We start from the raw sequence: 24,720 nt of genomic DNA, 5'->3' as shown, positions 1-24,720 counted from the left end.
TGCATGTCCTCAAGAATGACTTAGACACACTTGTGAAACATGGGAGACTATGAAACTACCAATTTGTATGGGGAGCATCCTTATTTGTATGGAGAGTAGAATGATGGTAAATTACACAGGCCCGAGGACAATGCTTGCTTCACCTCATGCTAGACAAGTACTATCATTTTATCAAGTTGCCATCAACGTCAAGCAGTTTTGTGACATCAACATAATGCATATCAAAGAAGATGATTAGTTGGATGAAGATCAATGAGGATCATCAGCGTACATGCCTAACCAAACACAATGGTGAAGGCTAGCTACCACCCTCTTATACTGAATGGCAGTCTCAGCTGATGACTATTATTGTCAGGCAAAGGGCAAGGATAGAGCTCCATTGAGTAAGGTAGCAGTGACATAATAGAGGGCATGGCGTAGTCATGCGTGTGTCCATGTTAGGTCAAGTATGAAGGATGATCTATTGGTCTGGTGGCTTTTCAGATGGGTTTAACTATAACATCCCAAGTTTTCACTTAGCCTTGAATTCGAATTTCTAAACTGAAATAAAATAAATTTTATTGTTTAGTCTAGAGTTAATTAAATAAAATAAGTGCAACTAATTCGACCCAAAGACTGTGAATACGTGTTTTTGTATTCGTCGTGTTAAATTTGACTAACTGGTCATACAATTCAAAGTTCAGAATAAACGGCCTAAAGTTTCACAAAAAAAGTTGTTCAAAGTTTAATCTAAAGTCAACAACCTATTCGTTGCGTTTTTTTTCTTTTTAGACAGAATTTTGTGGCCCAAAAACCGGGTTCCCTAGCCTCGTGCTTGCCCTAGGCCAGCTGCCCAACCCCTCCCTAGCGCCGCCCTCCTCCTCCTTCCTCCATATGAGTTCTATGTTTGCATGGACTCAATCTCTAATCTATCCTTTATCCTTTTCTTTTATATAGGGATTGGATTCTATCTCTAATATCCCCTAAAAATAGAGGCCCCCTCCCCTCTATTTTCTTTCACTAAATCCGTAGCTTGTCCTCCCCTCGTGCGCCCTCCCTGCCAAGCCGCTTGTCACGCCGCCGTCTGCCACCGCTACCTCTGCCAGCACTGCCACTTGCCGCGTGGTTGCCGTCGCCCGGCTGTGCCGCTTGTTGCATCGTTGCCCTGCCACTGCCACTAGGTCGCTGATCGTCGCCTTGCCCTACTAAGGCCGAGTGCCATGTTCACGTATTGTCGCTGATTTGTTGTTGCCTTGATGCTAGACACATATTTCACTGCCTTGCGTAGTCATTGTTCACTTATTTGTTGCCATGCAAAACCTAACAAATTCCTTGATCATTGTTGCCGCTTAGTTTGGTGCAAGTCATTTAATGGATCATCAATCTATAGTGTCAATTCTTTGTTTCATACTTGTAAGTTGATCGTTCGTTAAAGCCAATTAGCGAGTTGTTAATTTACCATTTTTAGCGAGTCACTACATTCTATTTAACGGGTTGTTAATTTTTGTTTTTAATGAGTCATTAATCTTGCCATTAACTCTGTGGTTGTTTTTGTCGTGCATTTCACAACACATGTTTCAGTGCAGTTTCACCATGTGAATCTCTGATTCATGCATATTTCTTTCATGTCGTACGAAGTCGGGTTCTGGTATTTTTCCAATTCAGACGTTAAAGGACGTGTCGTACGAATCTATTATTCGTGCATGAGTCATTAGCACATCGTTAGTGAGTCAATTTCCTTGTTTTGTTTAGTCCACTCGTTGTTCAGATTTAGCGAGAAAACAACATAACTTCTAAAAACCATAACTGATTAATCTGAAGTATGTTTAAGCTCACTCAAATTGCAGTGGATCAATAATTTTTTCAATAATTCATTAAAAATGGTTTCTTTTCCTATTTCAGTGGCCCTTTATACTGTTTTGAGTGTTTTAAATTATTTGTTCTCAATTTCGGCTAACCCGACCTTCTAGTCTACTACGAAGGGTTAACCGAAGCCGTTCTAGAGTCTCAAGGCATATCACTTCCTTAGCAATTCATTGCTAAATCCCTTAGCTTATTGACCTCAATTTATTTAAAAAAAATTATTTCACATTGTTATTATATAAATATGAATTGTTTTCGCAATCACATGCTTATGGGAGTATCTATCCATGCTTCGGTATTAAGCCATTATGTTGTATCTACCTTCATACCTCATTTAGTTTAGGTTTAGGACACTATATTCATTCCATTAATAAGTCGGGACTTTGTCTTGCAATGAAAGTAGTTATGTTCTGGGTTTTTTACTAAACAACGAAAACATGAGTAATAGCGGGTTGTGAGTACATTGTTGGAAATTCTCATGCCAATTAACGGTCGGTTCATGGAAAACCCTCAGAAGACTTATCTGTACTTAGCGCAAGTCACCAAAATACATCTATTTCTGTTGCATTTATTGGTGGCTTGTTGAATATGTTGGTTCTACTTAGCCTTGTTTTTTCTCCCTTTTTCTCGACAAGCCAAAGTTATGCCCGATGAGGAGTTGTTTGAATATTAGGCAAGTTGTGTCGTTGTTGTGCTTCTGTGAAAAATTTGCATTAGTTTTTTTTTCCGTGATGTTGTTAAGACTTTATTTATTTTATTTCTTTATTTAAGATGATGGATTTGTAATAAATTTTTATAGTGTGAACTTAGGCTAGTTTTGGACTGATATTTAATGCATACTATTGTTTAGAAATTAGTGTAAATTTCTGGATGTGACACTAAGACCTTTGAAAGTATTGGAGTTTTGAAGAAGTTTCAGATACTTCTCAAAAGTCTCATATAATTTGCAATTATCCAAGACAAATATTATATCCCGTTAAATATTTGAAGTTTATGATAAGACTTGGTTAAACATTTAAAATCTTCACCATCAGTTTAATCACTCAAATGCTTATTTTAATTTTTTAAAAAGAAAATGCATGGGTAGAATTGCATTGTTAAATTCAATCAAAATAGGCTTATCAGATTTAGTAAACTTATTATTGTTCTAATGTAAAATTAATGATCAAAGTTTGAATGTTTATGGCCAGGAGAGTTGTCTAGTATTTTACTAAATTATTGTACCTAAAAGTTTAACAGTTGGGATTTATGTTTCTTTTTCAAAATACATGGGTGGATTCAAATCAAAGCAGTATTTTTGATTATTTCCTATCGCAATTCCATTAGCTTTAGCGTAATGTTCCCGTTTATTGTTGGGTTTTAAGTTATTCAGATGGAAATTATATTTCTTGTTATATTCTTTAAATTGCCAATAGGATTTGTAGCTATTTGCTTATGACAAATTTTAAAGTTGACGCTGAATTCAACAGATGCGACACATTATCTCTATTATTTTATTATTATTAAGATAGGCTTAACTTTTTATGGAATGTTTCATATTTTTACCCTCAATTTAATTAGTTGTAGCCCTCCCCTATTGCTCTTCTTTGAAAATTTGCTTTTGGCAAATTTCAAACACCATTGTTCAAAATAACATAAGAGTTTACCAATAATCTTTATTAAGAAATACATCATTTTATTTAATAAAAGTTGCTACTAGGCAAAGCCCTGGCAGTCTTCCCGGTCCAAAAAAAAGAAATACAACATTCAAAATTGCTAGCAAATTTATGACAAGAAAAAACTAAGGAAACTGATGTCCAACATGATGTATGTTTCTTTTTGCAATATAAATTTAACGAAAGAATGCTCATTTGATTCTTACTACATTGCAATGGCTGAATGTTATTTTAATAATTAATTGTCGATAAATTAAAAAGTTCATAATACTTTATACCGCCGTTTGATTGATTCGAGGCTTGGGGCATGCAACTTCAACAAAAAGGGTTTACTGTTATTAAATCATCGATGACTGAATAATGAATATGAAGATGGCACCTACAGGAAGATAAGGATACACTCCATCTAGCAAATCGGCCAAGCAACATACTCCTCGTTTCCTTCGGTACGTTTCCTAAACTCGCTTTAAAAATCCACTGTTTTATATGACCATTGCTTGATAAATGAGCTAAACTTATTTTTAAGTTTAAAATAATTAATATCTAATTAATTATGGCTTATATTGTTTTGTTGTCATACACTTTTGCCGAATCAAACTCAGCAACGTTGGTATTTTGCGTTGGCCCATTGTACTCGTATCCATATGTGTAAATCAATGGCATGCGCTCCGCTCTTCTGTCACATATTTCGGTTTTTGGGCTTTTGGGCTACTCAAGTCCTTCTGGTCGAGCAGGCCAAAACTAAGGGCCCGTGCGTGTGGCCATTACACCCAATAGGTTTCGATGCCTTATTTTCCATTCGAATTAAAGAAAGGCTGCAGCCCTGAATGGAAACTAGTTCTACCATATTCGTTTTCATATTTTTTTTCCGGAATTAAAATCGGAACTGAAAACTGCGGATAGGAAAACGGAATCGAATATTGTCGAATATAGATACGGAGCGGCCGCAGATATGAAACGGAACAAATACGGTAACGAATAATTACCAAAGTATAAAAACCCCTCAAACCGAGCTTCTAAAATTAATGAAGAGATATAGCTCATTATTTATCTAGAAAAATGGTTGTACAATTCACTTCCATCTCCGCCGGCAGAGAAGGGGAGGTGGAGATGGCTGGCGACGGTCCACGGCGGCAGGGGCGAGTCGACGCCGATGGGCGGCGGCGACAGGGCGGGTCGCCGACGGGCGGCAGGGGCAGGGGTAGGGCGTCGAGGACGTTGACGGCTGCTGGGGTCCTAGGGATGGGTGATGGTGGCAGCCGGCGCGGCGCCGCCGGAAAGGGCAGGGGCGGTGCGACGTGCCCCCTGCGGCTCTCGGTCTCTCCCTCTCTGCCCTCACGGACTCACGGTCTCGGCCGTAGAGGCGTAGACGGTCTTGCCCTCAAGACGACAGCACGCACGTAATGAATTTTGGGCTATTGGGCTTTTAGGGTTAACCCATATTGGGCTTTAATGAATTTTGGTCTATGCGCTGGCATATGTGCTACGGATATCCGGAAAAATTCCCGGATAGTTTCTGACCGTTTCCGCTATCAGCCGGATAAAAACACTACTGTATCCGAATCAATATCCGATAAAAATATCCGAATTCGAATCAAATTCCGGAAAAATCTGAAAAAAAATCCGGACTAATGCTATCCGAATTCAAAAACAGTTCCATAATGAATGTAGCTTTCTTGAGTTTTCACATTTTTTTCCTCTTTAGATTGAACATGTCGCGATTATCACGGCTTATTGCAAGATAATTGCAAGGCCTTGTGGAGTTCATCAAATTTTTGAATTAAAAATTTGGAATACGAAAACTTACCTTGGATTGCCACGTGATAACCATGCATTACGGTGCAAGGTTCCAAGGCCTGAATTTAAATTTCGAAAAATTCGAATTTCTCGTGGTTATGACATTGCCATCGTCGACCAGGTGGGCAAGTAGATAGGCTGCCGAGTGCCGACGGTGTTATCGGTGTAGGATGTGGTGGTAGGTAGCCTGTATGACGCCGATCATGGCCACGCGAGCTGCGACGAAACGTACGTGGTATTTTAGTCCACGTAATTCATCCGTCCCAAAATAAACTATTTTTTATCTTTTATCTATATTTTTTGACTCTTCGTTTTATTTAAATTTATTTACGATTGATATTTTTATTTTTATTAGATGATAAATCATGAATAGTGTTTTACGTGTGACTAATTTTTTCTTAATTTTTTAAAGTTTTCCAAATAAAACGAATAGACAAACGTTGGACACGAAATCGAAGAATTGGTTCTCATTTAGGGACAGATTTTTTAAGGGACAGAGGTAGTACGTTGCCGTTGCGACGCATGCTCCCACGCAACTCGGCTGCGCTCCCCGACAAAAGTCACGGAAACGAAACGTACGGTTAGGTCACGTGATAGGCGCATGCTATTTCCAAGCCTCCAATCCCCAGCTGGAACGGTGGACCATACGCACAGTCCAGATCACATTTTTCTATGAAGTTTATGTCCACTTAATTCTAATCTTTTCTTTTCTCATAAAGCCACATCATTCTAATTATTTTTAGTTTTAGGATAATACATTAAAGATGTAAATTGTATCTTTTCATATCACCTTAATCGTTTTTAACATTTGCATGATTTATCAAGATTGTAAACTATATTTCTTTCCTCAAAAGGTACACTATATAACCCAATCATTTATAACTTATGCATAATTGATAAAGACATAAAAATATATAAACACAAAAAAATCGTATAGTAGATAAAAAATTTAGAACTCATATCTACGTAGTACTATATTATCACATATTCTCTCACCATCCTCGCAGAATCATATGGACTACCCACAGGACGTGCTGGGCTGTGCCTGTGTATCATCGATCACCCCCAATTTCAAAGTTATTTCTTCCCACACGATCGTACAAATTTCATCGAACGATACACGGTCCATTCCATAATATACGTAGTCTTAAATTGTTTAGTACAAAGTAAGAAGTTATTAAAAGATTTTCTTCTAGTTGTTTTTTTTCGAATTTTTAGTTAATTAGATTTTCTTTCTAGGAACCCCTAGGTCAGGCCCGTGCTCTAGAACATTAAGACTTCTCTCACACAACTCAAGATTGTTCCAGGCCAAGCACGCTTAACCTTGGAGTTATCTTTTGATAAGTTTTCAGAAAAAATATTGTAACTTGTTGGTATAGGTATTCTATCAAATTTTATTAAGCGTTGGGCTGGGATGTCATACAAAATATTTGTACTGTCGTACAAGATTTAAGTTAACAGGGATACAATAACGAATATATGATCAGAAAAAAAAATAGCACACTCTGACAGCATCGACAAAGACCACAAATAAATTGGCACCACAGTTGCCGTCGCTATTAGGGGTGTGTAAGTGGGTCTGTCCGTGAATCCGCTTATATGTCAATTAAATGGGTAATCCGATAAATAACTCACTTAATTGGTCTATAAACAGATTGATGGACCGGTCCACTTACACCCTTAGTCCGCTATGCATGACCGAACGCAGCCAGACCTACGCGGAAGTTATTGCCCAAACAACCACCGCCAGGACATTAGTTCATTGTCTCGTAGTTGATACTTCTTTTTAAAATGGTTGGCCCGTCGCAAATATGTGTGGCTACATTGTCTCTTTCTACTTCCTGCGTCACAACATATACACCCCACTATAAAATATTTTGACTTTTTGACCATTAAACTTCTGCAAATTTGATCCGGTTTACATAAAAAGTAGCACATTTTCAAAATATTATAAATATACTATAAAACTATATTCAACATTCTATTTAATTGAACTGATTTGGTGTGTACATGGGGCTAAATTAAACTATGTTCATGTTGATGTGCTCAAGATCAGTAATGTCCCGAAGAAAATGGTTTTGTGTAGTCCAAGCTGTATAACAAAGGCAAACTCACCTAGTCCAAAGTGAAAAAAAGATTAGATTCAAATGCGACCTAAAGTAAAACTTCGGTAAGAAAAGATGACCAATAGTGCAATTTAGTCTTGCAAATATGAATGTTTAATCATAACGTACTAATTGGGATGAGATTTCTATATTGCCTTGGCTTAATGTTTTATTTTATGATCCCAGCAGACAGTGGCGGAACCAGAAGTTTTCTAAACCTAGGGCTCAAATACTAGAGTATAAATTGTTTGGATAAATCTTAGCTAGAATTTTATACACTTCTAACGCAATTTTTAGCCAGACATGGGGCTTAAGCCCAAGCCGCTCCATGTCTGGTTCCGTCCCTGCCAACAGAGCTCTTTCATTATTATTATTATTATTGTCTAGCAACGGCATGGGACTCAGGGGGTGATTGTTTGGTTTGTCATATATTTGCAAAAAAATATTTGAATTTAGTGTTCTTAGTGATCGTAAACGCAAGGCTGGAAAAGAAAAAATAGTAAAAACTCTAAATTATACTCAAAATTTAAAGTTAAAATTTAAAATTTGGCTTATAAGCATATCTGGAAGTGAAAAGATGGGCCTCCCAATGTTATCCATTTTGATATTCTAAACTAAATGTGATGTTAATGTTCATAGACTCATAGTTCAATTTGTTTCTTTTTACTAAGATATTCTATATCCAATAGCCATGTATGTTATCAAAAATAATGTATGTGATGCAATAATTTCACAATTGTTTAGGGCCCTTTGAATGCCATGCAAAGGCTGGAATGGGTTATGTACCCTAATGATACATTTCTTTTCTCACCCTTGCTAAGATTTCAGAATGAAAACAGCTACACACAATTTATTTATAATTTCGCTAATCACATATGGAAGTTTAACCATGATTTGTCTTTAGGCTAATGTTTAAAATAATTCTTTTTCATTAAATTGTGTTTTATAATTCACAGCTAATTTGATTACAAACTTTACAATAATTACTTGTAACATTTTAGAAATAAATATCATGTTATACAAAAAAAACATATTTTATAAATTAGGGGTGACGCATGAGACCGAAAGCACGACGTCATGAAAAAACCAGTGTCTACATAGGTTAGGTTCGGCTCTTTGAATACGATGTAAACCCTACTCCTACTGGATAGGTCCGCATGTATTGGTGGCTGTTGAATATTGTGCCCTCAAGTGATCTCATGTCTCCCCTTATATATTAAGGGACAGAGTTAGAATGCAGCGAACTAACTGAATATGATTTCAGTTTCTTTATCTTCACATGGTATTATTTGATTGAGGCTATATTCTCTGTAGTAGGATACAAGCCAAAATACTATTCGAGTTTTATCTATCTTACTAGCAATATACTCATCTTAACGCTACAACCCAATTTAATATGTAAATAAAATATTTATAAATTATTTTTAATACAATCATATATAAACCAAACATTTAAATTTGTTTGTTCATCAAGCATTTGTTAAGTTGATTATTTAAACAAACTCTGACAAAATAGCAGCAAAACACCGGTTAACGATGACTATTACAGCACTACATAATTAATTATAGTTGGACAACATCTTAATAAATTAAAACTTTTTGAAGTTTAAATAATAATTACATAACTTGTAAGGTCATATTTGTATGCTAATTTTAAAAACATTGCAACAATAGATTGATACATTGATTTCAGAATCACTACAAATATCCAGTTCATATATTGCAAGGATTATTTTAATTAAATAATCTATTCACGTAATCTGATATTGTCATAAAATTTAAACTTTATAAAGCTAAATTTAATTAAAACCACTTTATACAAACATGAGTTGCATCACACACAATTTTCAACCTTCTATAACAAATGAATTTTTTTGACATTGTATATATCAAAAGTACAAAATTATCTTGCAACTCTCAAGTCTAAATTTTGTTACGAGTTTAAAAACAAATCTCATCATGTATTCCTTTATTACATAAAAAAGATATTTAAATCAAATATTAAGTGATCATACAATTCATAGCAAATATTTATCGTATGAGTTCTTTCTAGTTTACACAATATATGATATTTTTAACAAAGCGAATTACTAATGATATTTTTCATTAGTTATGTTTACAGTCCGTTATTATCATGATATGCACATATCTTTCTATTATTTAAGAAATATTCTACAGTGATGGTTCATTTTACAGATCAAGAAATTTACTCATATAGAACATGGTGCTAATAAAATATTTCTATAACACCTAATTTTTATTTCTATTTTATCATAGATTTATATATATGATATTATTGTTAGTGATTTGACTATTTGGACATCTAATAGCAGTGGTCTAGAGCCTTGATTGATCTTATATTTAGCACAACTGTAGGAAGACACTGATCACAGACTCATTATCCTGGTATCATTGTCGATGTTCTAATGGTATGATTAAAAATTATGATTGAGTTTTGATTCTAAAGATATACATTGCATATTTCCGATATTTATGATTAAAAAATTTATATACTTATATTTATATAAAGTCTAATATACATAGAAATGTGTTTCTAATAGAAAAATATTGTGACATATGGAAACTCTATAATTGATAAGATAATTTGTAATATAGAAAGTTAATAATATATGCAAAGTTTATGTAAAGAGAGATGGAGTCTACTATAGCCGTCCGATGTTATGAGGATGATTTAAGCCAATAAATTGAAAAAATAATAAAGAAAGTATATAGGACTATAGGCAGTTATACCTTGTGTGTATATACACACACGAGATATAGCCTATCCTTATTATAGGCAGTTATGGCTTGTATATAGATAACCGATATCTATATACTTCAAATTATTGATAGAGGCTTCCACTGTTTCAAAGTGAAACGGTTTATTTATAAAAAGATCATAGATAAAACTTATACACGTGTTGATTGCGATTAAAAATAAATGGTGTTAAAAAGATACCACGAACGAAAAAACAGTAAAATTAACCACGAAATTAAACTGTAAAATTTAAATTGATAATTACAAACACAACGAGGAACTAGAGATAGGCCGAGTGACACGCGACAACAAGATCTGCCAAGCACGCATCCCAAAGCGTTCCAGAACCTAACCCGCGGCCTGCCAAACTAGTGGAGCGTATATGAGCGAGCGACTCTGCAAAGTCAATCTCTCCGCGGATTAACCAACGCGCACACACTCTCATTTCCCTCGTCCTCGTCGCTTTCCTTTCCACCTCCATGGCCGGCGACGGCAGCGACGGCGGCGGCGCGGCGGGCCACGCGCACGTGCACGGCGCGTCGGGGCGGCTGGAGAGCATCCTCTCCGACACGTCCACGCCGCTCGCCCGGCGCGCGTGGGCGGCGACCGCCATCGAGCTCGGCCTCCTGACGCGCATCGCCGCGCCGGCGGTGGTGATGTACATGATAAACTACCTCATGTCCATGTCCACGCAGATCTTCTCCGGCCACCTCGGCAACCTCGAGCTCGCCGCCGCCTCCCTCGGCAACAACGGCATCCAGATGTTCGCCTACGGCCTCATGGTACGCACGCACCGCTCATCCTCCTCGTCTCCCTCCCTCCTCAATAGTCAATTCGCATGATGTTTTTGCCCCCTTTCGGTTCTTGGATTTCAATCGCGAACGAACTCCTCTTTGTCTCTGTTCATTTTGCATGTTTCGCTGAACTAGAACAGCAGAGGTGCAGACGATTTTGCATTTAATTATTCTAATCAACCCTGCTTTAGGCTGCGTTTGGAACGGGATAATAATTTTCCCGATTCCTGGGGGTAGTTTTCTTGATTCGTGTTGAATTTGTCGTGAAATTTGGGCGTTTAATTCGAACAAGAAATTTGTGTTTTGCCCCAAGTGTCGTTGAAGCCGTGGACCAATTCACCGTCACCAATTAATGAACAATTACTACTACACTACGACTACGTAGTAATGATTTAACGACGGTCTGCCCAAAGCCACGTGTCCCGAGAAAATCTAGAAATTTTTCCGGTGTTTTCTAACCCAGAGGTCCAGTAGAACGTCTTGCAAATGCTGATCCATTTAATAGAACAATTTCTCCTGTACGTGAGCTTTCTTTACGAGTTGTACATGCGAATACATACGACTTTGCACAAATTTGAGTGAGAATTCCGCTGAAAAAGGAATACACGAGCAGAGGGGTATACAGTACAGTGGTGGCGCGCTGGCACAGCACTAGTCATATCATCAGTTCGTACCGGCGGCACCTACCGTCCTCCCTGCAGACGCATGGATATGCGATGGAGCTGTCAGCTGTGTGTGCAACTCCTCAGCAACGTGTCAACGTCCAGGGAGAGCTGCAATCGATCTTCTTGTCAGGTCGATTCTTCCATCTCGTGAGCCCTGAGCGAGCGACTGCGAGCTCTGTTCCTTGGTTTGCTCTCGATCCATCTGGGTGCAGGGCATGGACACGGCTCTGCCCACGAGCAATCTCTGATCGGTTGTATGGACTAGTTTTTAAAAATATAATAACGTAAGTTCATTTAAAAATATTACTCTGTTATTTTTCTTCTTTTTTTTTACCCTTTTACATGAATAAGGCACTAGTTTCAGAGCATAGCTGGTTCATCAAGAGTCCATCGCCGGCAGACGCCTAAAGCAGTTAACTGATGCAACAATCAAATTGTTATTAAGCACTCGTCCTAACTACTTGTGGTAGGTCATAAAACTTTTAGTAAGGTTGTTTTCTTTTTCTTCTCATTCAAAATTTGCTACAGGGCATCGAAAAAACGCGTAATTAGCTGGTGAACACCGTAAGATCACGAATTTGCTGCAGGGCACCACAAAAGTATGGTAATTAGCTATAGGGTACTCTGACCAATTTTTTATTATTTTTGGAGTCAAAAATTCTAAAAATGATTAGATTGCCCTTGGTGGCTAACCCGTTATACGCCCTTATAACCGCTGGATCGCCACTGTCGCCGCCTGCTCACTCGCCCTGTAGGCTAGGGTTCAGATGTGGTGCGGCGCCGAGACTAACTGGGTCGGGTTCGATTGGACCCAGTCAACATAATGGGTTAACCATCGAGGGCAATCTCATCATTTTTAGAATTTTTTACTCTAAAAATAATAAAAAATTGGCTGAAGTACCCTATAGTTAATTACCACACTTTTGTGGTGCCCTACAGCAAATTCATGATCTTACGGTCCACCGATTAATTACGTGTTTTTTCGATGTCTTGTAGCAAATTTTGCCTAACATCCTATCCTATATTGGCACCTCCCCTTCGAGTTGGCCTAGTTTCTATGTGCTTTCGAGCTACTAAAATTTAAAATCTTAAAAATTATTTTTTAAAGTTAATTATATGTTTTTGATAGTTAATTCTAAGGTATTTATTTAAATCGCTATAGAAACATATAAAGTTTTTTAAAAAAATAGTGTCTATTTGGTCGCTGGTAATAAGCCGATTGGAGCCGAAATCCGGTGTGTCGTGTGGCTGTGGCATCTTGACAGGTCGCCACCGGGCACCGGTGGGGCGAAAGCTCCCAAATCCAACAAGAGGCAAGTGGCGCCAAATAAATACGAGAGGCGTGCACTCGGCTGACTCTCTCTCCCTCTCTCTTTACTTTGCGCGCACTTTTTTCTTTCTTTTTTTGTTTCCATCGTGTGCAGAGAGAGAATTTTCTAGTGAGGCGGCTGCGCAGCCCCCCTGACTCTGACTCCCTCCCTGTGGCATCCATACGGAATCAGAGTCAACACGTCTGATGACCAGCTCCATTTTTAAATAGAACTTGCCCTGATCCTCTTCGGATTTAATCAGTACCCTCTCCGATTTTTTTAATTCAATGTCGTTCATTTTTGAGTTTATATTTGATTATTTCTTTTATTTATATATATATATTAATTATTTTATTATGATTTGATTTATTAATAGATAAGAATAAATTATAATGCTTTATATTTGCATAAAAAATTTTGTAATACGAAGGATCAAATATAGATTTAAAATTAAGTCAATTTTTGAGAAGATGTACAAAATTTATCAAATTTGATTTGATATTAATTAGTAGATAAGAATAACTTATAATGCTTTATATTTGCATAAAAAATTTTGTAATACGAATGATCAAATATAGATTTAAAATAAGTCAATTTTTGAGAAGATGTATGAAATTTATCAAATTTGATTTGATATTTATTTAAACATTTCAATTATGTTTTATAGTTTATGGTGAATTAATTCCATCCCCTTTGTTTTTTATAACTTATCTTGTTTCACTCATATTCGTTGAAGAGTAAATTTTAAATTTGATGATTGGTTTAGAACAAATATTTTTTGAAAATATGTTTTGTATTTTAAAATTCAGAACAAATATTTAGTACTTTATCTCTTATTTTTTTCACAATCCAAATAATTTACCCGTCAAGCATTTTTAGGTTTTAGTAGTATACCGAGGACAATAAAGTCATTTATACGATAACTAACGGTCAAACTTATGGTTAACTAACGAGATCCAAATAAAAACTTAAATTTACCTAAGAGATCAAGCAAATTTCGGAGCGTAGAAGGGATTGGGAGAAATTATGATGAATTGACCCTAAAACAAATCATCTCTTTCACGGAGGGGTCTACCTATATATTAAACATATTTCTACATAAATAAAATTCTAGCACAATGTATCTTAACTATCCCATTTCTTTATTCTATCGCCTTTGTCCTCAACACCTCCATTAATATCTCAAGTTCAAATTGGTATCAATTATTTTTTTTAGGCAATTTCTGTATCAATTATTCACGGTCACATTTGGCAACATCATGTATTTTTCATTTTAAGAGACATATCTAAAATTCAATTATACTAAATCTAATACATAGTACCGCCTCTGTTTTAGAACGTAACACTTTCAACCATTGCATAAATGCATATAAATGCTAATGTATATAAATATATATTTAAATAATATACATGGATCGATAGATAAATCTAGTTATAGAGGGAGGGAGTATATAAGAGTCGTTGTATATAGATCCAATTCTTGGTTTTAACAGAAACAAAAATATTTCGCTGTAACAGTAGTAAGGAGGGCATGCATGCATTAACTAATGAACGAAGGGAAATTGTACGTGCAGCTGGGAATGGGAAGCGCGGTGGAGACGCTGTGCGGGCAGGCGTTCGGCGCCCACAAGTATGACATGCTCGGAGTCTACCTGCAGCGCTCCGCCGTGCTCCTCACCCTCACTGGCGTCCCGCTCGCCGTCGTCTACGCCTTCTCGGAGCCGCTCCTCGTCTTCATGGGTCAGTCGCCGGCGATCGCCCGCGCCTCCGCCATCTTCGTCTACGGCCTCATCCCGCAGATCTTCGCCTACGCCATCAACTTCCCCATCCAGAAGTTCATGCAGGCGCAGAGCATCGTCCTGCCCAGCGCCTACATCTCCGCCGCCACGCTCGCCCTCCACGTCCTCCTCAGCTGGCTCGTCGTCTACAAGGTCGGCCTCGGCCTGGTCGGCGCCTCGCTCGTGCTCAGCGTCAGCTGGTGGGTCATCGTCGCCGCGCAGTTCGCCTACATCGTCGCCAGCCCCACCTGCCGCCACACCTGGACGGGCTTCACCTCCCAGGCCTTCGCCGGACTCTGGGACTTCCTCAAGCTCTCCGCCGCGTCCGCCGTCATGCTCTGCCTCGAGTCATGGTACTTGCAGGTCCTCGTGCTCATCGCCGGCCTCCTCCCCAACCCTGAGCTTGCATTGGACGCTCTATCCGTCTGGTACTCACAGTTACTTGTACTCACTAGCTAGTTACTCACTCCGGTCAAAAATATTTATCACGAAATTTAGTTGAACTTTTAAAATTCTGACAAAAAATTTTATGTTAAAATAAATTTACAAAACCAAATAAGTTTATGATAATAAATTTCGAGGAGAATCTATGTATATCATTTGTTTTGTATTTGTATTAAGCATTTAACAAATAACTGGTTGTTGGAATTTTATAAGTTTAACAAAATATTGACCGAAGTGACAAATATGTTTGAACAGAGGGAGTATGTTTTAGAATTGGTGCTGATCTGCATTGTCAATTTGTCTCTGCTGCAGCATGACGATTTCTGGCTGGGTGTTCATGATCTCGGTAGGATTCAACGCTGCTGCAAGGTAAAAATTTCAAACTAGCTTGACCACTTCAACTGCTGCAAGGTACATATCCTGAGCTCTTGATTTCTCAACATCTTTCAGTGTGAGAGTGAGCAATGAGCTTGGTGCGGGCAACCCCAAGGCTGCATACTTTTCGGTGTGGGTCGTCACTGGCTCATGTACAATTGTCTCTGCCATCCTTGCGGCAGTGATCCTCTGCCTCCGCAACTACATCAGCTACTTGTTCACAGAGGGGGAGGTGGTGTCGAATGCGGTGGCAGATCTCTGCCCGCTCCTCGCCATCACCCTCATTCTCAATGGAATCCAACCTGTTCTGTCCGGTATGGATTCCGAAACTTGGTCACTACTGTGTGCTTATGACATCTGAGATGGTCACATTTTCACATTATCATTACCCTGTGCTTATGACAATACCAAAATGGCCTTCCCATGTTTAGTTAAAAAAGAAGTACCTGTAGGTAGTGTGCAGCTGAAGGATCCTAAAATTTCTAAAAAGAATAGTTCCAATCTCTATTACACTGAATGGGGCATTCCACCGTTTCATTCATTAATGAAAAATTTGACATCTACAGAATTTACATATGTTTTTCACTATTACATTCCACCATCACCATACAGCATTTATTCTGAAATCGCAATTTTACCTTCAGTAGTAATACAATGGGCAGAATCTAGTAGTTGTCAGATGTAAGGCTTGAATTTACCAATGTATATATTCACATTGAACAAGCAATTGGGAGTACTTGTTAGTCTCCCTTTTTAGTTGGTGTACAGGACCTCTGGCATCATTATCCGTGGTAGCTGAATCTTGAATACAGATTAAGTACGGATCCGACAGTGCAAACTATCTTGCACTATCATCTTTATAATGATCGCAAGTTTGCAACTAATTCTTGTGAACATTTATCATATCCATGGATTGGAAAAACTGTATGCAGGAGTGGCTGTTGGATGTGGATGGCAACAGTTTGTAGCGTACGTGAACATTGGTTGCTACTACATCATTGGTGTTCCACTTGGAGTTCTTCTTGGGTTCGTCTTCAACCTCGGTGTAAAGGTATAATATTGAATATACTTCACATTTCTTGTGTTTTCACATTGAAATCAGTCATATTCTGCTATTTACCTGAATCGATTCATCATCATAGGGTATCTGGGGTGGGATGCTTGGAGGAACATGCATGCAGACAGCCATTCTTGTCTGGGTCACCTTGAGAACTGATTGGAAAAAAGAGGTACTTATAGCATTCTCAATATCCAAAATTCATCATCTATATTGTCATTTGAATAACCATCCAAAATAGATTCTCTATTCATATCAGTTATCGCTCCAACAAAACATCCATATTGCATCATCCATATATATTTTATTAATATTTTGCAATCACTCCTCTTATATTGTTATTACTCTCTCCTCTTATGATTGGATGTTGAGATATAGAGGGATGAAAGAGAACATTCGTATTTGGCATTTCTCTTTTCCAATATGGATAATGCTCTATTTTTTGATGATGAGAGATATGACCCGCTGAAATCTCTTTTTTCCCTCGTATAATCTATTTTCAAGATGAATAATAGGATATATGATCTGCTGGGTTTGCTCTTATAGAAAAAAGTCAAAGTTTTTTTTTCTGTTTCTTACAATGGTATAAATAAGAATAATTGAGTTATGAACTATTCTCATGGTTGAATTTTATAGGCTGTATTTTGATTATTAAAACTCAAACTACAAATATAGTCAGTATACAAAATAATGCCAACAAATTTATATTTCAATGAGCTTTCACACCGGGCCGGAACCAATTTTCTCAAGTATAGAGTGGAATAATTACAGTACCCAAATATAGAGAAATTATGACAAAATTTACATCCTACAAAAATCAAGGGAGATATATTGCTATATTAAATCCTAAGAGTGGAATAATCTCTCTGCAGCCATCCATACCTATCAGTATTAATGTAACACATGGACGTCTTGTTTGCTTCACATGCATGCCGACTATTTCCTGATGCCGAAGCTACTGGGAGTAAATCTGTAAATATTGTTTACTTGATAGTTGTGTATTTCTGGAGGCATCCATATTGGATATTTTTGTTATGGAACTTCTATCATAATATGTTCAATGACTGCAACCTTTATTCACGAGTACTAGTTATATTCTACTCCCTTCTTTTCACATTATAACTATAAGACGTATTAACTTTTTCTCAAAGTCAGATTTCTTAATGTTTGCCCATATTTATAGAAAAATGTAGCAATATTTTTAACACAAACAAATATTCAATCAAAATACCAATTTGGATTTAAGATACACAAATAGACATTTATTCCAACAGCAATTAAGAACATTGCAAGGAGAATCTATTTCGAATTTTACAGCTAACAAGAGGTTTTTGGTTGTCACACTGTATAAGATAGAATGTTGAGTGGTCCCACATTCCCACTCCCACATGTTAGAATTTGTGTTATCATGGAGGCCTCCAAAACCGCTGTCTGGTGGAACAAGATTATCGTGGTTTTTCTGTGGTTTTTTACAGTTTCTTGCAGCAATAATCGTTGTTTCCATGCCAGCGGTACCGTTGGTTTTGGCAACACTGATCACTACTACTCTTTTTATAGTAATATGAAAATTTGGTGTAATTTTTTTTGAAAGAAATTAATTTTTAAAAATCAAAACATTTTGTAATATGAACTGACGGAGGCAGCATTGCCAATCGACCTGTTTCTCTTTTGAATCCAACGGTACACCTATTGGACCTCCCTGATTTGGCTATATTGTTTATGTATGACTCGGGCGGCCTCACTCTGATGTATTTTTATAACATTCAAAGAGACAACTGTCTTAACTGCATTGTTGCTGTTGTTGTTTCTGTTTGTCTGATTTACAGGTGGAGGAAGCACAGAAAAGATTGAACAAGTGGGATGACAAGAAGGAGCCACTTCTCGCCGGGATGAGGGACAATAACTAAGTGGATCGATCAAGATTTCTCCTCAATTCAACCTGTCATTAGTTTTCTTTGACTCTCGCACTCATGAGCCTGGCGCATTCGGACTTCGGAGGGAGATGATCAGGCATCAGAGCTGAGACACCACTGAAAGAGGTGCTTCATAGTAGTGCTCAAATCTGGTATACAATAACATCAGGTCATTTTTTTTTACTATATTTTGAGACATCTGGATGTGGGAAGCTGGCCATTAAAATTTCAGAAATTTTGCAATGCAATGGGAGATGTAAAATTGAACTGTTTCGAGGAAGCGACACAGCGTCCGATGTCGGACAGTGTTGTGGCATATTATCGAGAAATGTTTCAGATGTTTCATCGCTCGGTAAAATGTGTAACAAAAGAAATGTTTCGCATGTTCCACCACTCGGTTAATAATAATATTTCAACCAGATATAGCATCCGAAAACACTAACTGCAACAGCACGAATCACTATATGAAATGTCAACCAGAAACAACATCCAAAAACACTAATTACAACAGCAAGAATCAATATGGAAAACATTGAAGACAAATGGAGTACAACATGAAGAAAATCTTACCTGTTAGCGCGCATCACGTGCGAAATCTGACCAAAAGAGAGTGGGATACCACCTGAGACTCTCAAACTCTGGCCACCAAATTGACTTTCTTCCTGGGCTCCAGCCACTAAATCGTAATACCTTCTTACTCTACTTCCAGTAATACCAGTAGTATAGGGAGCTTCACATCCGCCGGATCGGGATTTCCCTAAGACTCATTGACAGCGGATCGGTACTCTTGATTGAGTGGTGTATAAAAAAGAAATATTAGAAGGGCTAGACGCAGGAGAACTGCTTGCAGCCCTTTTTTCTCTTTAGGGGGTGTTTGTTTCTAGGGCTAAATTTTAGCCCCTAATCACATCGGATATTTAGTCTATTAATAAAACCCGTCCATAATCTTGGACTAATTCGCGAGACGAATCTAATGAGCCTAATTAATCCATGATTAGCATATGTGATGCTACAGTAAAAATTTGCTAATTATCGATTAATTAGGCTCAAAAAATTCGCCTCGCGGATTAGCTCTCATTTATGAAATTAGTTTTTTATTAGTCTATATTTCATACTTCAAATTAGTGTCCAAACATCCGATGTAACATGACATCTAAACAATCCCTTGGTATTATCAGAAATTTTGTTACCAGGGTTAAGATGGCTTCACAAATCGGGTAGACGAGGCTAAAGCCTCCTTAGTCCGGGTGGTAGATCCGTCCTTGATATGAATAACGCCACTGAGAGTGATTTGTTTGGTTATTCAGAAAAAAAACCAAACGATATATTTATAAATAAAAAATAATTTTAAATAAAATATTATATCGTGATATAAAAAATTGTCTGAAAAATGAACCTTTCGATTTAAGATTAAAAATTTAAATTTTGGTTTATAAACGTAATGGAAAAAAAAAAACGTATGCAGTAAGTTCAGGAAGTCCGACGAGCTGTAAGGCTACCCCACATCGAGGAGGCCAGGTTCAGCTGTCAAGGAAACCGAGCGGCGGAGGCGACGATCGAGTCGAGCACAGAGAAGCAGGCGGCGCCCGGGATCTCTTCCATATTCTCGCCCTCTCCCCAACGCACGCCAAAGGGAAGCAGTGCACGCGTCGAGTGGGGGGGGGGGGGGGGGTTCACGGCATGCTCTCAGCCCCGATCCCTGTCCTCTCCGTTCAAGACACCCCACCCCCACTGCACTGAAGGCAGGTATTTGCCCCCAAATCCTGAAATTTCTCCCCCGCCTCTCTTCAGTATCACGCTGCTTTTGTGCTGGATTGGAAGAAATTGTAGCAAATAAACCAGTAATCCAATATTATATCGGTTAATTAGTTGCTATTATATATAGAAACTGCATAAATTGTATTCTTTCAGATTTGAGGAGAGCTTGCTGTCATATAATAAAAGTAAATATTGGAGCTAGTCCAGTGATGCACATCTATATAGCTTGCGATGATACTTTCTCTGCTTTATGTGTTCACCAAACAAATGAAATGATGTGTTAGATAAGAGAAAAAAAAATTACTGTGTATTGGAATCCTCCTGAGCTCAAAGAAAAAGCAGATGGCTATGCTGATATATAAAACCTTATCCCTTTCTGGATACCTCTAAATCCCCTTGTTGTCTAGCGAACACATATATTGTAGAAATCGATAGTTGTGAGAATCAACACCAAGTTAGTATTAGTATTACGATTTTTATGGTGCACACTACTGAAGTTGAAAGATATATGTACAATGTTTGTAATAAATTTTGTCAGTACTACATGGTCACTTCAAATTCTTTATTTAGACAAGATTGGAGTGAGTGGATGGCAGGCATAGATCCAAATGTGCCATCAAGAAGTGTTAAACTACCGGTGGTCTCTTCTTATTGGAATGGCTACAACATTACAGTAGTGTGTGAGAATATTCTGATCAAGTAGCAGCTGGTAATCACCCATATACCCATTTATACAACAAGGGGTATGTTGTGAAAGAAAAAAAGATTCTGTGATAAGTCATATGTTCAGTCGAACGTGGTTTCCACTCGCAAATATTGCTTGCGTACGCTATAGAGTGAGATGCTTCTGGTTTGATCGATCACATTATTACCAGAAAGGAAGATAACTGTATGCAGGTAGTAATTTGAGAATAGAAGCAACGTCCTACTAAACATATGGCCTATCATGGTATCTCCTTTTCTGACAATAGACTTCTTTAGTGATGAGTTTAAATTTAATTTGGTCCAACTTTAATCAATATATTTCTGATGCAACTAACAAGTGTGTTGGCATTAGCATCAATGACTAGTTGATTGCCATCTACTAGTTATTTCCTGTTGAATTTTATAGACATGTTCAGTTTGTTACCACCAACTGTTGCTTGCTATTTCTTTTGGTGCAGAATGCTATAGTAAAATGAGCTGGAGATTTCCTCTTTTCAGTTATGTTGTTGTCACTGAAAGCTTGTCATTTAATCTTCTGATTCTGAATCCTAATATAGTCTCACAGAGCATTTGAGCAATTGAGTGACATCTTTTTTCCAATACAAAATATTGTCTGTCTCAATGCCAGCCAACAGGCTTGATATGATTCGTAACACTTAATTTTATTCTAAAAAGCCTTCAGGCATTGATGCGCAAAAATTTTCTTGCTTTTGTTCCAAAAGCTTACTTTGTCATCCCAACATAGTCCACCCTATCTACTACCCTGTCACTCTTTATGGTTGGGTCATTAGTTATGCTGAATTATAATATTGTCATAAGTAAATTAACATGGATGTTTAATATGATTTGCCGATTGCCTTAAGCTTGCTTATAAAAATGTGCTACTCTTTCTTAGTGTCTGTGGCTCTGGTGAATGCTTGCCAGTAGCAGCTCACAGCAGCAACAACCTGATGCAAATTTCCAGGATGACCCTACACAAACTTGGTACCCCTCTCTGGTTGGTTCATCTTCACATCCATCTACGCTGAGCTTTTCCAGTGTTTGTCCACATCAAAGAGCTTCTGATAATCCCTAGTCTTCATGGTGTGGTTAACCATGTCTAGATAAGCCTGCAGGGATAATTGATCATTCGAAGGACAAAAGGTAAGCAAGTAACATTCTTTTCCGGATAAGTTGCTTGTAGCTTCCTGTATACAAAGTTGTCTTTGTATTTAAATCTTACCTGATCTGAACTGTGGCTTATGGTTACAAGTTGCAACTGCTTTGCTACTTTCTACAATGGTACTTTACGCATTTCAATGTTTATATTAATAATGAGAGGCACTAGAATTCAACTAACAATATTAGAGAAATAAAAGTTTAACAGCGATTCAGATCATGCTACAATAGTGATACCAAGGCTGATATTTTATATTCTTATTAATTGCTAATGAATGAAGAATACTCCATGCTTTTCAGAAGACATGATAATTTATTTAAGTCAGATTTGATGAAAATGAATGCTACTCCCTCTGTTTCGTATTGTCAAATATTTTGTCTATGCCTAGATTTATCTATGTATTAATATATATTGTTTGTTATATATATATATAATAGATTTATTATTATATATATGAATCTAGTCAATACTAGAAAGTCTTACATCGCGGAGGTAGTAGAAAACAGTGCCTTTGCATGATTGGATTGTTTTATATAACTTCCAAGTCTTTACTATGTGTATCTGCACAATATTTCTTTTGGATTGCAAGACCGTTTTGTATGATACTGTCGTTTTTGGCAGTGTTGATGAGTCGCAGAGGCTGTTGAAAGACAATGAGGCATACAGTGCCTTTTTCATTTCACTTGATCAAGTTAAAACCCAGAACAATATAAGATTTATTGCTGAGTATACTGTTGTTTGATATTTGTATCACTAGAGTTTAAACATGAACTTTTTAGTTGAACTAGTGAATAAACTTTCTGGGTTTCCCCCTGTTGTTGAAATCTCACATTGAAACTGCTCGACATCACTCCAAACTATATGCTCCAATGCTTTGGGTTGTGGCACATCCCCTGTCAGATGTTCATATGACTTGGCAATTAATGTGGATGATTGTTCCACAAGTATTTTTATATTTGACACTGACCTCTTTTAACCTTAAATAGTTTACCTGTCTAGATGCTAGATCTTTGCAATATATTTCGTCCTATATATAAGCTGCTAATATTCTGTTCTTCCTTAATGTTCACTTACGCGATGAGCTTAGAAAGGGGACAGTGCAGCTTGCAAGTCAGTTATCTGTATTTCTGTAAATCAGCTTGACTGTTTTCTTTTTCTTTTCTTGGATTGGTTGAACTATGAAGAACACATAAACAACTTCTTAGTTAATTTTTCTAAATCAAGTAAGGTTGGATATTACCAACTTGCAGGGGAAAATTTGGAGAAGGAACAACAGATCATGGAGCTCAGGAATCAGGTTTAGTAGTATCACCTCCATCCCAATATTAACTAGAAATTACTGTAGCCATGTGATTCTATTCATCACTATTGAACAAATTATTGTGGCCTTATTATGGATAAATTTTAAATACAATAAAGGTTTAATGTCATAATAATGGATTCTGTCAGTCTTTTGTTGACATCGGAACCGCTTTTGTTATTGTGCAGTGCACTATTATAAGAACTACATAACTAGCTGCTGTTCAGGATAGGATGGCTGATTTGGAAATGGAAAAGGATGGGATTATGAAGTCCTATTCTGATGCTGCATTGGTCGACAAGCTCCAAAGTATAGATGGACATAAAGCTCGCCATTTGGCCCAGCCAAAGGATAACTAGTGTTGGGCCTGTGCTGGCCGGGCCGATAGTTGGGCCATGCCCCGATCGATGCCTTGGCACGATAGGCTAGGCTGGTCCGGCCCGGTTCAGTGAGTAAGAAAGAAAATTAGCTAAACGACCAAAAACAGAAGACTTAATTCAGCTATATAAAGTTTAGCCAAAAGATAATAAGTATGTAAAATAGATTTATTCTAGTCATATAAGACACAACTCAAAGAAATGAGAGGAAAATTTGACTTACTTTAGCCATATAATACACGGCCCAAAGATTAAGGGGAAAAATAGACTTATTTAGCACAGAAGCATGATGGGCCATCTGCATCATGCCTTTAGGTCGGCCTAGCACGGCCGGATTCTTATTGGACCCTGCCTAGGCCGTTGGTGCAACCTGTGGGCAGGCACGGCTTAGCCTACTGTGTAGGTCAGGTCATGCTGGGCCGAAGGATTTTGGCATGGGTTCGGTCGTGTCGAGGTGGACGGCCCATCTGACCCTGTATACTCCAAAGTAAGTACAAACAACTGCATTTGCAATTCATGTGCTCATTTATAAGATTATGTGATTTATTATTTGGAAATTGTACTGCAGAGTATCCCGCATGCGACGGGACGAGCAGCTGCACAATACGTTCTCGAGTACTAGAATGCTTCTTCGACATTAACTAGCCCATGTAGTGATTAAATGCACTTAATCATCTACTAATTACCACTTCATTTATTTGTCGATGAAAATCAATAATTCCATCCATCTCCTCTGTTTTCATTCCAAAATCCAATCCACATACTTCACTTCTTCGATTGATCGACAATCGTTCTCTTGGTGCACCTCTGAATCTATTCTCAAAGGGAAAAGGTAGCTCGCAGTATACCGTCCCCACTGTTGGGGCGGCACCATATTGTGTGCATGTGCAGAAACATAGCTAATTAGCAGTACACTTATGTCTCACAT

At 37.7% G+C, this 24,720-nt stretch overlaps 1 protein-coding gene and 1 long non-coding RNA gene across 2 annotated transcripts; both read left to right on the top strand.

Annotated features, from left to right (window-relative positions):
* Nucleotides 1-10,557: 10,557 nt before the first annotated feature.
* Nucleotides 10,558-18,840, top strand: LOC102717602 (protein DETOXIFICATION 40-like). Its single transcript, XM_015835686.2, has 7 exons — nucleotides 10,558-10,939; nucleotides 14,501-15,132; nucleotides 15,461-15,517; nucleotides 15,599-15,837; nucleotides 16,456-16,574; nucleotides 16,666-16,752; nucleotides 18,407-18,840. The coding sequence occupies exons 1-7, from the start codon at nucleotides 10,637-10,639 to the stop codon at nucleotides 18,485-18,487; spliced, it is 1,518 nt and encodes a 505-aa protein (XP_015691172.2). The 5' UTR covers nucleotides 10,558-10,636; the 3' UTR covers nucleotides 18,488-18,840.
* A 1,138-nt stretch (nucleotides 18,841-19,978) lies between these two features.
* LOC102717414 lies at nucleotides 19,979-23,581 on the top strand. The gene is made up of 3 exons (XR_001549972.2): nucleotides 19,979-20,239; nucleotides 21,852-22,099; nucleotides 23,366-23,581. It is a non-coding gene; the product is annotated as an uncharacterized LOC102717414 (long non-coding RNA).
* Nucleotides 23,582-24,720: the final 1,139 nt, after the last annotated feature.

This window comes from Oryza brachyantha, chromosome 3 (genome assembly GCF_000231095.2).
Source record: "Oryza brachyantha chromosome 3, ObraRS2, whole genome shotgun sequence".
In the NCBI taxonomy this organism is placed as follows: Eukaryota; Viridiplantae; Streptophyta; class Magnoliopsida; order Poales; family Poaceae; genus Oryza; species Oryza brachyantha.
This window is presented reverse-complemented; position numbering and strand designations above follow the sequence as displayed.

Excerpts from the sequence above, each read along its gene's own strand:
- LOC102717602 (XM_015835686.2), top strand. The coding sequence starts at position 10,637 with ATGGCCGGCGACGGCAGCGACGGCGGCGGCGCGGCGGGCCACGCGCAC. Across the intron at positions 15,518-15,598 it reads GGATTCAACGCTGCTGCAAG|TGTGAGAGTGAGCAATGAGC; the intron begins GTAAAAATTTCA and ends AACATCTTTCAG. Across the intron at positions 16,753-18,406 it reads GAACTGATTGGAAAAAAGAG|GTGGAGGAAGCACAGAAAAG; the intron begins GTACTTATAGCA and ends TCTGATTTACAG.